Source organism: Cervus elaphus, chromosome 12, assembly GCF_910594005.1.
Source record: "Cervus elaphus chromosome 12, mCerEla1.1, whole genome shotgun sequence".
NCBI lineage: Eukaryota > Metazoa > Chordata > Mammalia > Artiodactyla > Cervidae > Cervus > Cervus elaphus.
Window position 1 is genome coordinate 80,315,770 of NC_057826.1, and position 13,878 is coordinate 80,329,647.

Sequence of the window (13,878 nt, forward strand, 5' to 3'; positions counted from 1 at the left end):
CCGCCTCTGGCCTTAGGCCTTCAGAGAAGCAAGAAATCCTGTCCCCACGGAGTCCAGTCAAGTAGACTGAAGACAGATAAATCACTATGAAATGTGCCAAGAGCTCCATCTAGGGATGCAGAGGAGGGCCCGGACGGCCTCTCTGGCTGTTGGAACAAGGCGGAAGTGGTGTTCCGTGTGACAACACCGAGAAGCGTGTCCCAGGCTGCCTTGCTCTCAGCCAGACACTGGGTGCACAAGCGACAGTGTCTGGACTGGGGGGCGTGGCAGGCGGGGCACAGGCTCCGGCGCTGGGAGCTCTGACTCCACGGCTGACGGGAGTGACGGGATCTGGGTTTCCTGCCGATCGCTCGGCTGCAGAGTAGATGAAGTCCCGGGGCCAAAGGGGCAGTGAGTAGGGACGCTGGGCTCCGTGTCCAGCCCTCGCCCTCCTCCACACCCAGGCAGGGCAGGGCCTGTGGCTGCTGCGCTCACCTGAGCCCAGACGCTCACACTGTGAGAATGCTTACAGGGTGCTACAGACTGAACGTGTGCATCTCCCCAAACTCACATGTTGAAATCCTAATCCCCAACACACGAAGGTGATGAGGCTGTGAGGGTGGGCGCCCAGGATGGGATTAGCGCCCTTATATTAATAAAAGAGACCCCGGAGAGTTCTCTCACCCTTCTGCCAGGTGAGACACAGTGAGAAGACGCGAACCAGGAGGCGGGTCCTCACCAGACACCATGTCTGCCCATTCCTTGATCTTGAACTTCCAAACCTCCAGAACTGTGAGAAAATAAATGTTTGCTGTGTCAGCCCCCCAAGTCTATGGTATTTTTGTCACAGCAGCCCAAGCTAAGACGCAGTGAACATAGTCAGCATGTGAGGCAGCCCAGGCCAGGCAGGGCTCCTTGCAGACACCTGCTCTAGGGCTCTGCCATCACACACTGGTGTGAGGTGCGGGCGGGGTCAGGAAGGCCCAGGCTGAGTATGGGGCCAGTCTGTGCACCAACACAGACCAAGCTGCTTCCCCAGACGTTGCCACACCAGGGACTTGGCTGTGCTTTCCTGCTGGGGTCACCTGTCTCTTTCTGACAGGTGTGACCTTCAATCCCTCAGACTCTCAGTCCCTGCAGGGGAGCAACGGGGGTGGGAACAGGGCTCATCTCTGGGGCTGGTGGACTCACCAGCTAGGCTCACCACCTAGCTTCCCCCACCACACCATCCTATGTGCCCCTGAGCACTCCTGCCTTTATGGCGACGAGGGCGAGGGTGAAGTCCCCTTGAGGTGGGGAAATGGGATTCCCCACCTCCGCAAGTTCTGTTTCCCTAAGGAAAAAGGAAAATAACTCTTTGTCCAGACCACAGTTTGATTGAATTAAAAAAAAGTGTATTGGATTTCCAATACTAAATAAAAACATGAAACTGTTTTTCAAAAAGCCATAGAGTTTACAGCATCAACTACAGAAAAGGCCAAACAAGTGTGTACAGAAACTAGTTCCCAGCAGCCCTCCAGGCCCCCCTCCAGCAGGCGACAAGGCAACAGACACATTTGTTCCAAATCTTCCTGAAGGAAGCTGCTGGCCAGCAGCTCAACTAGGACATGACAAGACACACAATGGTTTAATTTCAAAAATCACAGGAAAATGTAAGAAAATGTATTAAATTGTGAAAAGGTGCAATACAGAATAGCTTTCCTATTTCTTACTTTTAAAAAAATCCCCCAACTTTGAACAGTTATTTATTTAAAAATAGGTCCCTCCCCCCGCCCCAGTTCTGTGGCAGTATGCAGGTACCAAGGCCCTGAGGTAACAGAAGTATCAGGGTTCATGGGAGGGAATGCCCCGAATACCGAGCATGTCTCTTTGGGCAAAAGGTAAGACAGTTTCTGGGGAATCTAGCGCTCCTGGTGTCCAGAGTGCCTTTTTCAGGATCAGCTGAAGTGCACTGGGTTTCCGGAATCCTGCCTGGCACTATCCTCCATGACCGGCTAGCAGGGCAGCAGAGGGTCCAGCACTGCTCTTTTCATTGCCCCCAATCAAGAAACAGAGTTTACCTCCTGGAAGAGCCAATGTGCGATGAGACCTAAGCGGGGGAAATGACCAATGTAGAAAGGCAAGTGGGGCTCCTGCCTGCCGCAGGCTGAGCGCCCCCTGGTGGTCTCAGCCACTGAGACGACAGTTCTTGGCTACCAAACCACAGCTCCATCTGCCTGACACACTCTTCTAGGGTTTGCTGGGGAGTCAGGGAAGATGCCTGAGGGTCAGTCCTGTATTTTTTCTTCATATATTCTTAATATATAAAAAAAAACTCAGCTCCTTTCCTTTTAAAGAAGAAGCACACGAGACCCACCTGTAAAAGCCAGAGGCTTCTCGCATGGCTGGCCTCTCAGGGCCCCTCAGAGACCTCCTGTCGCCCTGTTCGAATCAGGGGCTTAGCTGAGCTGCTGGGGGGGGGGGGGGGCGGGCACTCTCCTGGTCCCCTGCTGCTTATGGGACAGTGTTCAGAAAGAACTGGGAGCCTCACTGGTGCTGCAGCCCCTGCCTGCTTCATTCTTGCTAACGCCTTCTCCACAGGGGCTCCGAGACGTAGAAATGAGGGCTGGACTGCTGGACTGACCAAGGACAGGAACTAGGGAGAAGCAAGGAGTCTTGTGTGGGAACAAAGCTCCCACCTTAACATCCGACTTCTTCAAGGTCAGAGGGTTAACAGCAGGACGGGGGTCCATCCTCTTCTCTGATATCCCAGGAACGTGCCAGGCTTCTGCCCTGAACTGCATCACTCCTGTAATGTGATGTCTGACTCCTCAGCGTGGATGTTACTATCAGGATATTACCAAGACACCAGGGCAGCTACATCCTTGAACCCACCTATTGCACAGAAGAACTTTTTTTTACTAGATCCAAATGAAACTCCAGTTGCAACTTAGTGACAATAGAGATGGACATGCCAGGACAATAAAGAAGATGCTTCCTTTCTCTGCAGGCTTCTGGAAGAAAGTACAATGACTGAAACATTCACAGGATCTCAGCAGCCCCTCCATTTCCAATTCCCAACCCTCCCAGCCCGCCCCCACCCCAATACTGAAACTGCACAGAAACCAACAAACAAGTCTTTTCAATGTTACATTTCATTCAGATAGATCTGTAATCTCACAGTGATGAGAGGAGAAAGTCAGGCCTTTAATAATTATAAAAAAATAATAAAAAAGCTTACAAACAGCAATGCAATATTTCCTCCCCCCTTCAAAGTGATGGATTAACAGCTGGTAGAGGATGCAATGACTCAGAATCAAAAATAAAAACAAAAACAAAAACAAACCAACCCCTGGAACAACCCACACTGTCAATGACTTTCCATACATAATTCAAACAAGCAGTCAAATGTCAACCACTTGTGGAGACCACCACGGACTTCCTTGGTTTTGAAAGTGTTTTTCTTTTGAAGGTAAAATAAAATAGAACACAAATAAAATTGTACAGAAATGCCAATGTCTACACTCCATAAAGGCGATGCCGTCGCAGCATGAAGACACGGCCTGCCCACCAAGTGAAACATAGGTTGCACTGCTTGCCTCTTCCCTGGACACAACATTTTGGCCCATGGTGCCCAGTCCTGCAGGGTATCGGCAGGCAAAGGGAAGCTGCCTCAACACGGGCGTCTTCCAGGCTGACTGGGAGAAGGCAGGTGGCCAGGCCTGGAGCCGGCCCCACGCGGGGGCGCTGGCCGGGCGGCCTGCTCACTCTGTGTTCTCAAGTGCTGTCCTCTGGTGCTCTGTACAACTCCTTGATTTCAAGGCTAAGTCCCAAGACTTCTAGACTCGGGCCGGGAGTCACGTCCCGGTCAAGGTGGTCACGCTGTCGTGATGGCGTTTAGGTCCTTCATCAGTCCTTCCAGGTGGGCCATCTCTTTGGTCAGCTCATCTGGCTCATAGCTCTACGGAAAAGAGAACAGTGTTACCGGGCACACTCCAAACAGCCGTCCAGAAGGAGGGCCCACGGAAAGAGGTCACCGTGTCGAGGGATGAGCGAGAAAACTGCTGGGCAGACTGGACCACCCACGTCCCTGCCAGCCCGGCAGAGTCAGGCTGCAGGACGGGCCCAAGCCAGCAACCACTCATTTCTTTCCATCACAAAATGCCTTTCCTCCAACTCGTGCTGCCAGGGTCACAAGGACCTCACAGGCCCCACCGCTTGCCCCTTCTAGTCTCTGTCAGAGCCAACACAGCTGGTGTAACCCCTGGATCTCTGGGGCCCAAGCTCTCCTCCTAAGAGAGTCCTGTGCCAGGAAAGGCAGAGGTAGAGCATATCTATTGGAATGTGGGAGTGAAAGATCAAGGAGAGACTCTGCCGATTTTATTTTGAGAGCAATCACTCAGGCAACTTCCTCTACAGCATCCTGCTCAGGAAAGATCATGAACAGGGGCTGGGGGTAAAAGAACACGTGGATGGTTCAAACCAAGACAAGAGGATCAGAGAGACAGGACAGAGTTGAAAGGAAAGCCGGTGTGACAAGCCAATCCAAGCAGATCGGGCCTGTAGCACAGCCCAGGCTCAGGGGAGCAGCCGAGCGCCCGCCGGTGGACTGAGCGAGCCGGCCCCGCGCTCCGGGCCGACACGGGGACTCACGCTCTCGGAGTCTTCCAGCATCCTTGTGGTCTCCTGCACTTCAGGGGCACTGGGGACCACCACTGGCATAGGAGGCCGGCTCCTTCCTAAAGTCCCGATGGAGGCCGTCTTCACGGCGTGAATGTGATGATTCAGAGCTGCAGGGGGAAAGGCGGCACCATCAGGGGTGAGTCTGAGCCTGCTGCCCTGATCCTCACAAAGGTATGTGAGGTCCGGACGCTGCTCAGGGTGAGGGGTGCACACACACCCAGCACAGAGCTCCTGCTCTGAAAAGGGACTGAACAGGATGGAAGGAGGGAGAGAGCAGGGCATCCAAGAGGCCAGAGAAGATGTTCCATGTGGCTTTAAAAACTCATCTCTTAGACCAGTGGTTCTCACAGTGTAGCAGTTCCAGGGCCCCTCACACAATGTCTGGGAGGTCAAAACTCTTCATAATAAAACCAAGACACATTTGCCCTTCCACTGATGGTACAAAAGCAATAGTGGGAAAAAACGTTGGAGCCTCAGCACAAATTAGGTATTGGCACCACGCTGTAAACTCATTCATGAACATGCACACTTGCCAAGTTTAAAAAAGAGCCAGTGTAATTAATGTAGAAAAAGTTATGTTATGAAGTTGATTACACATCTTTTAAATATTCTAAAATGGAAATACGGGTAAAATACTACTGCACACCAAAGCATGATGGCTGTCTTTGAAAGGCACTTGTAATTGAGTTGTGAGCTGAACTGGTGCTTTCATTACAAAACAACAATGTTATTAATCGTTCAAAGAAAGACTGACACACACGTTATTTAGACTTGAGCATTTGGCAGACATTTTCTATAAAGTGAATGAAGCCTGTCAGTCACTTTAGGGAAGACAATGGACAGCATTTATTTCCAATGATAAAATTTAAGTTTAAAATGAAAAATCAGAATTGTGAAAAACTTTTATCTGCAACCATAAGCTTGAGGGCTTCCCAATACTTAACAGACTTTGATGATATTAAGAATGTGTTTTTACATACTATTTAACAAAATGTATCAAGATTTGGAGGATCTGTATAAGTTAGTGAACCAATACTTTCCAAATGACCAACATGTTGTGTTTAGTATCATGCATTCAAAGTGCAGTATAGATGGATTTAACGTGACAGAGTATGAATAATTATATGCTTTTGGATTCCACATGACAAACAAATCTCTAAGAAATCACAGTTTGCTGAGTTTTGCTGCAGTGTCAAAGAAGAATACCCACAGCAGTCTGAAAAGTTTATATAAATAATCTTTCCTTTCCAACTACATATCTGTGAGGCCAGATTTTCTTTGACCAAAACAACACACTGCAACAGATTAAATGCAGAAGCAGGTATGAGAATCTGGCTGTCTTCTATTAAGCCAGAAATTAAAGACAGCTGCAAAAATCTAAGACTGCTACTCTTCTCACTATATTTTTATTTTGAAAGTTATTTCTCATGAAAATATGTTATTTACCTTAACATGACAGATTTATTGCTATTTTTATATGAATAAAATAGTTTTAAAATCTGTTTTGATTTCTAATATAGTGAATAATGACAGGTATAACTCATGTGAAGAAAAAGTTCTTTTGCAGCTTCAACAGCTTTTAAGAGCTAAAAAGGGTCCTGAGACCAAAAGCTTGACAACCAGTGACTTATTCTGAAACAAACCATCATAAGAGAGAAATTTATGTGAAACAGTAGGAGGCAAAAAAGCATCCCTTTAAGGTGAGAGGACCTTTGTTGAGCTGTGTGAACTTGACGAGTTAATAACCCTTCTGCAGGGTTATTTCTGCAACCTTGGTTTTTTCCTTGCTTCCAAGTTTTGCACTCCCTAATCCTTCTCCAGTTGGCAGGAATTCTATGGAGTGAGGCAGTTCTGGGAGGCCCAGATCTGTTGTTCATACTCACGCCACTGGATTCTACCAAGCGTCCTGCACACAAAACATACTTCAGAAAGTCAGCCTTTGCTCCCTGCCAAATTATTCTCTTGTTTATGTTATTTATGTTCCCGAAGGACGAGCCCCTATCCTCCCTGAGAGGATAAGGATCAGCTTGGAGGACATTAGCTTTGTTATTCTGCAAAGAAGTGGCAACTGGGGTCTTGAGCCAGAGCCACAGGGCCCCTCGAGCGGTGCTGCTTTCCTTGCTCACCTTGCTGGGAGAGTAACGGTGTGCTTGGCAACGCTGGATCGTAGGTGGGAGGCCCGGGCGGCGGGATCGCGGGCACAGCAAAGCTCTTCAGTGGGTGGGAAGGGCGAACGTGGGCTGTAGGGAGACTCTGGCCTGAATCTTCCTCTTGGGAGCTGGCCAAGTAAGAGGAGCTGGTAGCACCTTCAGGATCCTGGTGATCAGTACAGCATGTTTGAGACGAGGAGGCTGGCATGGTGTCAGTGCTTGGGGTGTTTCGAACAGATTCTACAGCAGGAAAGTCTAAATGTTAGCATTTATTTTACCACTGAACATATGCGCATTCTGGGGTTCTCACTACCTACTGCTAAGAGCCCCTGAAACTGGCTCAATGAGCACTTCGGGTCAATGCTAGTTCAAGGGAACACAGATTGGCATTGCTGCCAAGGCTAAATAAGAATGGTCTAATTTCAGAGTCCCCCCAGAATTTGTCAACCAGATGCTGGACTTTTTTCACCTACACAACTAAGTGGTCACAATTTTACAGATTTAAAGCTCTTCTCAGTACTCACTATGGAGCACACATAAAGGTTCCTGATATGGTGTCTGTTAAGATGTAAGCAAGAAAATTTAAAATTTTATTCACTGATTGACAGCTTCCGAGACTAGCCTTTCACAGACAACACATCACCAAGGCCACCTGGGTACCTGACGAGAAGCAGCTCTGCCCTGAGGCCTGGTGGTCCCTGCAGGAGAGGCCGTGCCACGGGCCTGCACCCCTTCTGGCAACTGCACAGCCTCCCCAGAGCCAGAGCCCCACAGCTCAAGTGAGGCCTGGACAGCCGAAAGGTCCAAAGGTCTGCCAGTGGCTTTAAGATAATGCCATGAGGTGTTTGGGCGTCCAGAGGAAAAAAGAGGGGTATATCAGCCTGAAGAAGGGGCAGCTCAGGAAAAACATGACAAAAATCTCAAAATAAGTGAAGAGGCATTAGAGTTGTTCTGGAAGGCAGCATGGTGGGGTAGAAAAAGCACTGGCTCTGGAGTCAGACAGACCTGAATCCTAATCTCTTCCTATGAGCTGAGTGAACTTGGCAGTAACCAAATCTGTTTCTTCACCTATAAAAACAGGGAGAATAATGCTAACCCTAACACATAATTTACTGAGGATTAATTAGAAAGATGAATAAACAGTGCTGAACACAGGGTCTGAATGACTGATGAGGTTTTTCTTTGTAGGTCATCAGGCGCTTGAGTGCTTGATACTCATTAGCTCATTCAGCCCTCACAGTAGCACATCAGACGCTGCGGGCTCCAGAATGGCCCAAGGACACAGCACTGATGGGCAGGACCCCGAATCCTGGCCCCTGGGTCCTCACCAGGCTCCGTCCACTGAACACTACCTGCTCTTCCAAGCCCAGTCCACATGTCCCTCGATGCTGCAGGGGCAGAAGCAGCACCAATTCCCAGGGCGACCACATGAGGAAGGCTTTTCACACAGTGTGAGCTGGTGCAGACCAACATCCCCACCCTGAGGAGGGGCCTAGAGGACACCAGGCAGCCTGAAGGAAGGCCTTCTTTGACTCCTAGAGTCCTCAACCTTATCAAGGAAAATTAACCCTTTTAAGTAGTAATCCATGAGCAACCTGCTGAAATCCAACCTCTCCCAGCCTTTGTTGCTGAGGCAGCCATGAATCTGTTCCCTTGGGCTCTCAGGAGATGGGCCATGGCAGTCAAGAGTGCTACTCAAAGGTCTGGCCTTGGGATCCAGCAATAAGGGACTCATACACCTTCCCCAAGTGGCGAAAGCATGGCTAACTTAACCTCCCAGGCACAGGTCACTTCTCATCCTTTCCAGGGCTGCGCTGAGGGTCTCATTTCTCTTGCCTGCTCAGGTCAGCTACCACCTCACCTGGGGAGCTGCTGGTCCCACTCTCTGTGATCCTGGGCTGGGTGGAAGCTGATTAACAAGGGTAACAAGGATGAGGAGAGAGAAAAGATGAGGCTCTTGCCCTGACCATGTACTGGTAGCTATGTTAGGACAGCTCAGGCACACAGCCGTACCATGGCTGCCTCGACTGCCTTACTTTGATGTATAAGCTTCTGAGGGCCAGAGATGGTGGGAAAGGTGAAAAAGGAGAAGAGGCCTGCCTACATGCAGCAGAGTGCAGTGCAACTCCAGAGGGCATGGCACCCTGGAACTGTGCAACACCCCCTGCTCACGAGGGAAATGATACTGTAACTAGAACTTCTACCTCCTGATGGAGCTCTCAGAGTTGTCTAAGACACAAAGTGCACAGTGGCTGAGCACCTGGACAAGTGCAAAGTGTGTTTTCTGCATCAGGTGGTAATGACAAAAGTAAATATCCAAGGAAAAGACAGAAAACGCCCTCTAGGCAGATCACCCGGCCCAAGATGGGCTGTGGCAACACTGGGGTCTAGAGACACAGGGAAATACAACGGTAGTAGAGCTCTGATCACTCTAGACACCTGCTCTACATTTCAAATCCATCTTCAGAGGCTCCATTAGAAGTTTTACCTTCTTTTAACCCCTCTGGTCATTAAAACAAAGAACCCTTTAGTGGAGGAAATCATTACTTTCTCCCCTTTTCGCTTTCTGCCTAAATACATACAGAACCAAACTTTTATCAACACTGACCCCTTGGGTGAGGGGTGGGTGGGAGCTCTCTGCTTCCTGCCAAACTTCAACCTCCTTCTTGTCCAGGAGGGAGGAGGCAGGGGGCTGACCCCCTGGGAAGACCCTGCCACACGGTTAGGTATGCTCCTATCCCAGTGGGTGAGATCTTTCTGCCTTAAAAATGGAGAAATACAGTCAGGACACAAAAGCCTCTTTGTAAGAGCAGGTCTGGAGGGCTCTGAGATTACGTCTGTGAGGCAGAGTCTGGTTCTCCATACAGCCTCCTGCAGGCTGTCTTTCCCTAAAGGCAAGAACCCACACCTGGACTGGAGGGAGGGAAATGCCAATTTCAGAGATGAGTTCAAGCAGCATTCTCCAAAGTAAGGGTTTGGGAGCAGATAACTTCGGGAGTTACCAGGCATGTCTTAGTAAGCTTGGATCTCCATTGATGCTTTGTGTATGTTTGTTATTGACCAAAACTCAGAGGAGGAAGGGATGTTACTGGCAACCCAAGCTTCTAAGCATGATGTTTTGAAGTTCTTTTAAAAATGGGATTCACGTGAAATTGCCCCATTTTCTAGAACTAACAAAACTCAGCTCTACTAGTAACATCTGTAACTATTTTTTTTTCTTTTTTTTTAATCTGTAACTATTAAAAGACAAGTTTCAAGTTTCAAATGATGGAAAAAGAGTATACTGTATATATGAGAAGTTTTTTTTTTTAGCACCTTAAAACTGATAAAGCTGCTTCTTAAGATTTTCAAACTGAGACACGGTGGTCTAGAACTGTGTATCTTTACATACACTGCAGATTGTTAGGCTAATGTCCCATCTATTTTTAGAGATGATCTATGCTTGGGAGCCCTTTTTAATTTCACTCCACTAGGCAACCTGAGGTTTACAATCTGCGTAACTTGAACGTGGCCGCTGGCCCTGTTGCCCACAGGTGTTGCTCTTACTTTGGTTCACGGCAGATACATGTAATTATGAGCTCACATTAGAAGTACCTTACGGTTGCCCTAAGAACCCTTCCACCATCAGGTAAAGGCAACCTCTAGTGTCTAAAAATCATCCAGATTACATTTTCCTTTCCAATTGAAGGATTAAACATACTGAAAATATGATGGAATTAAGATGCAAGTGGATGGAACAAGACATGGCTGTGTGATTAGAGTTATGTTTCTTACTAAAACGACACCTTGCCTTGAGCTCTTAAAACTCTGGGAGAAAAATGAAGTGAATTTTACAGAAAAAAACTTGAGTCAGTAACAGAAATGTTACGATAGACAGATAACACTGACAAAAACTCCAAATCCTTCTAAGTGGGGCAGGTCCTCCCCTGTGCAGCTTGCCAACTCTTTCAGAATGCTTTCAACCTGGGGCTCCATCCTCATCTCTCACCTGTGGAATTGGCCCTGTCTGAAAGGGACATGGATGTGCCAATGGGCCATGGGCTGCCCGGGTGGTAGAGATGACTGCGAGCTGGAGAAGCGAGGCTGCTGGAGTGGAAATGATGGTGAGGGTTATCGAGGGAATGGATGGGATGGGCACTAATCACAGCTGTGAATGAACACAAGACAGAGAAATGCTTAACATGCTTGCACAGACACACATACATCACAGTTCAAGAGCAGTTACCCCGCACCCCCTGCCCATGCAGTACCACCATTCCCTGGTTTTCTGGTGGCAGCTTAGGCAATTAGCCACGGGTTTGGACAATTAGCCATGGGTTCTACATTTGTCTTAAAAAAAAATCAACACACTCTTATGCACATGTCTCTATATATACATAGAAAGAAAAAAGCCTGAGAATTTTTACTAAAATGTTAACACATTATCTTGTAGGGAAGAGTGGTGAAGATTTTTTTTTAAAATTTCTTTTGGTTTATCTTTATTTTCCAATTCTACAGTAAACATGGATTACATGAGTTATTAAAAATACCTACTTGAATATGTCACAAAGTATAAACCCATAAGCCAACAAATGATGGTTTCGGTATCTATAATTTTTTTCTCCTGCTTATAAAGATAGAAGTCCCTTTTCCTTCGAGTATATTCCTAATTCATTCTGTCTTTTCTTACTTGCTGAGTGAAGCATGAAATAGGTATTTAGGCTGAATGAATAAGTGGCTGTTTAATCAGTTTTCATATCTTAAAATGAATGCAAATGGAAATGAACTGTTAAGGTCCAATCTAGTACTAGAAGCATGAAAGACAGGCCTAGGGCACCATCTCTTCCTGCTTCCAGGCTGGGACCTTAGCCATATCTACTCACATTTTAAAATATAAATGGATTTTTTCTAAATTCCCTCTTTCCTTCTGGCTAAGGAATTCAATTTGCTGCATTTAGCAAATGAATCCACATTTTCACACAGATATTCCACATAAAACTTTCTATGAAGACAAAGTGCTTCTTTAATGAGCGCCCTTATCGATCCTAGAGATGGAAAAACAAAATCAGAAGCACAGCTGAGGTACAAACTTTTCTTAGGTACTCCCTTAGAGTAGCTGTGGAAGCAGAAAGTTTAACATCAAGATGGTGGTGGTGGTGGTGTAATTGCTAAGTCATATCTGACTCTTGCGACTCCATGGACTATAGCCTGCCATCAAGATAACCAGCTCTAGATTCCCGAAATAGGCAAACAGGTAGGGTTGATCAGAAACAAGTGGGATCTTTCCTGCCCACCCCCACTTCCCTTTAAGCAAGGACTTCAAAAACTTTGTGATAAAACTCAATTAGCCCTTGGATGCTATTAAAATGTCAGGTCACCAAGAGTCTCCCTGATCTTCGGCGGTAGGTGGGGGGCCACTCAACACTACTCAGGTGAAGAAAACCCCAGGCAACACAACAGAGGGCCTCCGTTCGGCAGCATTCTCACCACGTGCAAGCAAGCAGGTGGCTCAACCAGCCAGGGACCCTGGAGCAGGGCCACCCCCTCCCCTCCTCAAGGCCCGGGAAACTAATCAGGGGCTTTCCCTGCTCTCGGGGACCAGAAAGTGAAGGCGGTCCCCGGGAATAAAATACAAAAGCTGGCTGAGGAGAGGTCTCAGGGCAGCTGGGCAGTTAGCATCTCCTCCATGGGAAGACAGGAAGTTTTCAGAAGTGGGGTGTTTCAGAATCAGTGTTTCTCACAATTAAGGATAGGGTGAGGGGGAAGGACTCCTGACTTTTACCCAGGAAGTGCAACTTGAAAGTGTTTTAGGTATACAGACTCTCACAAAAGTAAAACAAAGCTGATTAAAAAAAAAAAAAACAAACTTTGTCAGTTTTTCCAAATTAAGTAAACAAAAAAATAAATAAAAGAATGTGACAGCCTGTCTGGAATATAGTTGGCAAGCATCAGCTATTAGTTGAATCAGAATCCACTGCTTCTGTGCAAGGCCTTCGATGGAACCTCATCCCACCGCCACTAAGCCATTCCCAGCAGTGCTCAGACATTTACAGCCACGGTAGGTGGATGGGGGATGCAGCCTCCAGGGAATCCCGGCTTGTAAAAAAGGACTGAAGCCATGTGGCGAAAAGCATATCTCAAGCCCGATCTCAAGTATATCTGGGCACTTGTATCAGATTCTTGAATTAAAGAATTCACTCACTCAGCTGCTGGGGCACAAATGAAATAACACTGTATACTTATACATACTCCTTCCCACCACCAAAAAAAAAAGAAAAGAAAAGAAAAAAAAACCAGGAATGCTGTCAACTAGTACAGCTTATCTTTTCTCTGTAACATATTTAAAAGTAACAAATCTAGGAATAGCGATAGTCAAACTTTACAAGTTTTAAAAATAAGCAAGTTCAGGCAAGAACTTATATAAAACAATCAAGTAGTCAAGCTACCATCTTCTTATAAATCAAAAGTAGCTGGAATGAACTAGTATACTCTTTTTGGAGGTTTCCCTGGTGGCTCAGATAGTAAAGAATCTGCCTGCAATGTGGGTGACCCGGGTTCAATCCCTGGGTTGGGAAGATTCCCTGGAGAAGGAAATGGCTAACTACTGCAGTATTCTTGCCTAGAAAATCCCATGGACAGAGGAGCCTGGGAGACTACAGTCTATGGGGTCGCAAAGAGTCGTACACGACTGAGTGACTAACACTTTCACTCTTTTTGGACATTTCTAAACCTGGGGACCTTGTCCAGGGCATGTCTGATGAGAGGAAAACCAGTTTTCCTTGCACACGCCCAAGTATAGGCCCCTCTTCTTATCATGGACCCTAAGCAAAAAGTACTTTGTGCAGAAATGAACTGTTAGTAAATCAGTCTTTTATTCTTCCAAAGCGGATTCTCAGAATCTTGTGCGAGTGACAGCATGTGGGCCGACATGACATTCTCAGGGATCCCACTGGTTTCCATCTATACAGTGCCATCTTCTGTGTCAGGATATCTGTGATTGTTTAGAATCTCTGTCACTTATGGACAGACATGGCTGACAGTCCTGAAATGGGGCATCTTTTAAGAAACGAATAAAAAACCCCAAAGCTCATTTAGGTTAAATTGAAAA

The 13,878-nt window shown here is 47.1% G+C and overlaps 1 protein-coding gene across 4 annotated transcripts in view; it reads right to left on the bottom strand.

The window, feature by feature from the left end:
- Positions 1–1,351: 1,351 nt before the first annotated feature.
- The window catches only part of NEO1 (neogenin 1), a 219,182-nt gene continuing 206,655 nt past the window's right edge, over positions 1,352–13,878 (bottom strand). For 2 of the 4 annotated variants that reach the window (XM_043919669.1, XM_043919668.1), the window contains exons 25-28: positions 10,780–10,938; positions 6,768–7,031; positions 4,612–4,748; positions 1,352–3,919 (exon numbers count right to left, since the gene is read on the bottom strand). In XM_043919669.1, the coding sequence (XP_043775604.1) occupies positions 3,836–3,919; positions 4,612–4,748; positions 6,768–7,031; positions 10,780–10,938 (644 nt within the window). In that variant the 3' untranslated portion in view covers positions 1,352–3,835. The remainder of the gene's footprint in view (positions 3,920–4,611; positions 4,749–6,767; positions 7,032–10,779; positions 10,939–13,878) is intronic. The other 2 variants (XM_043919671.1, XM_043919670.1) reach the window with 1 other exon arrangement.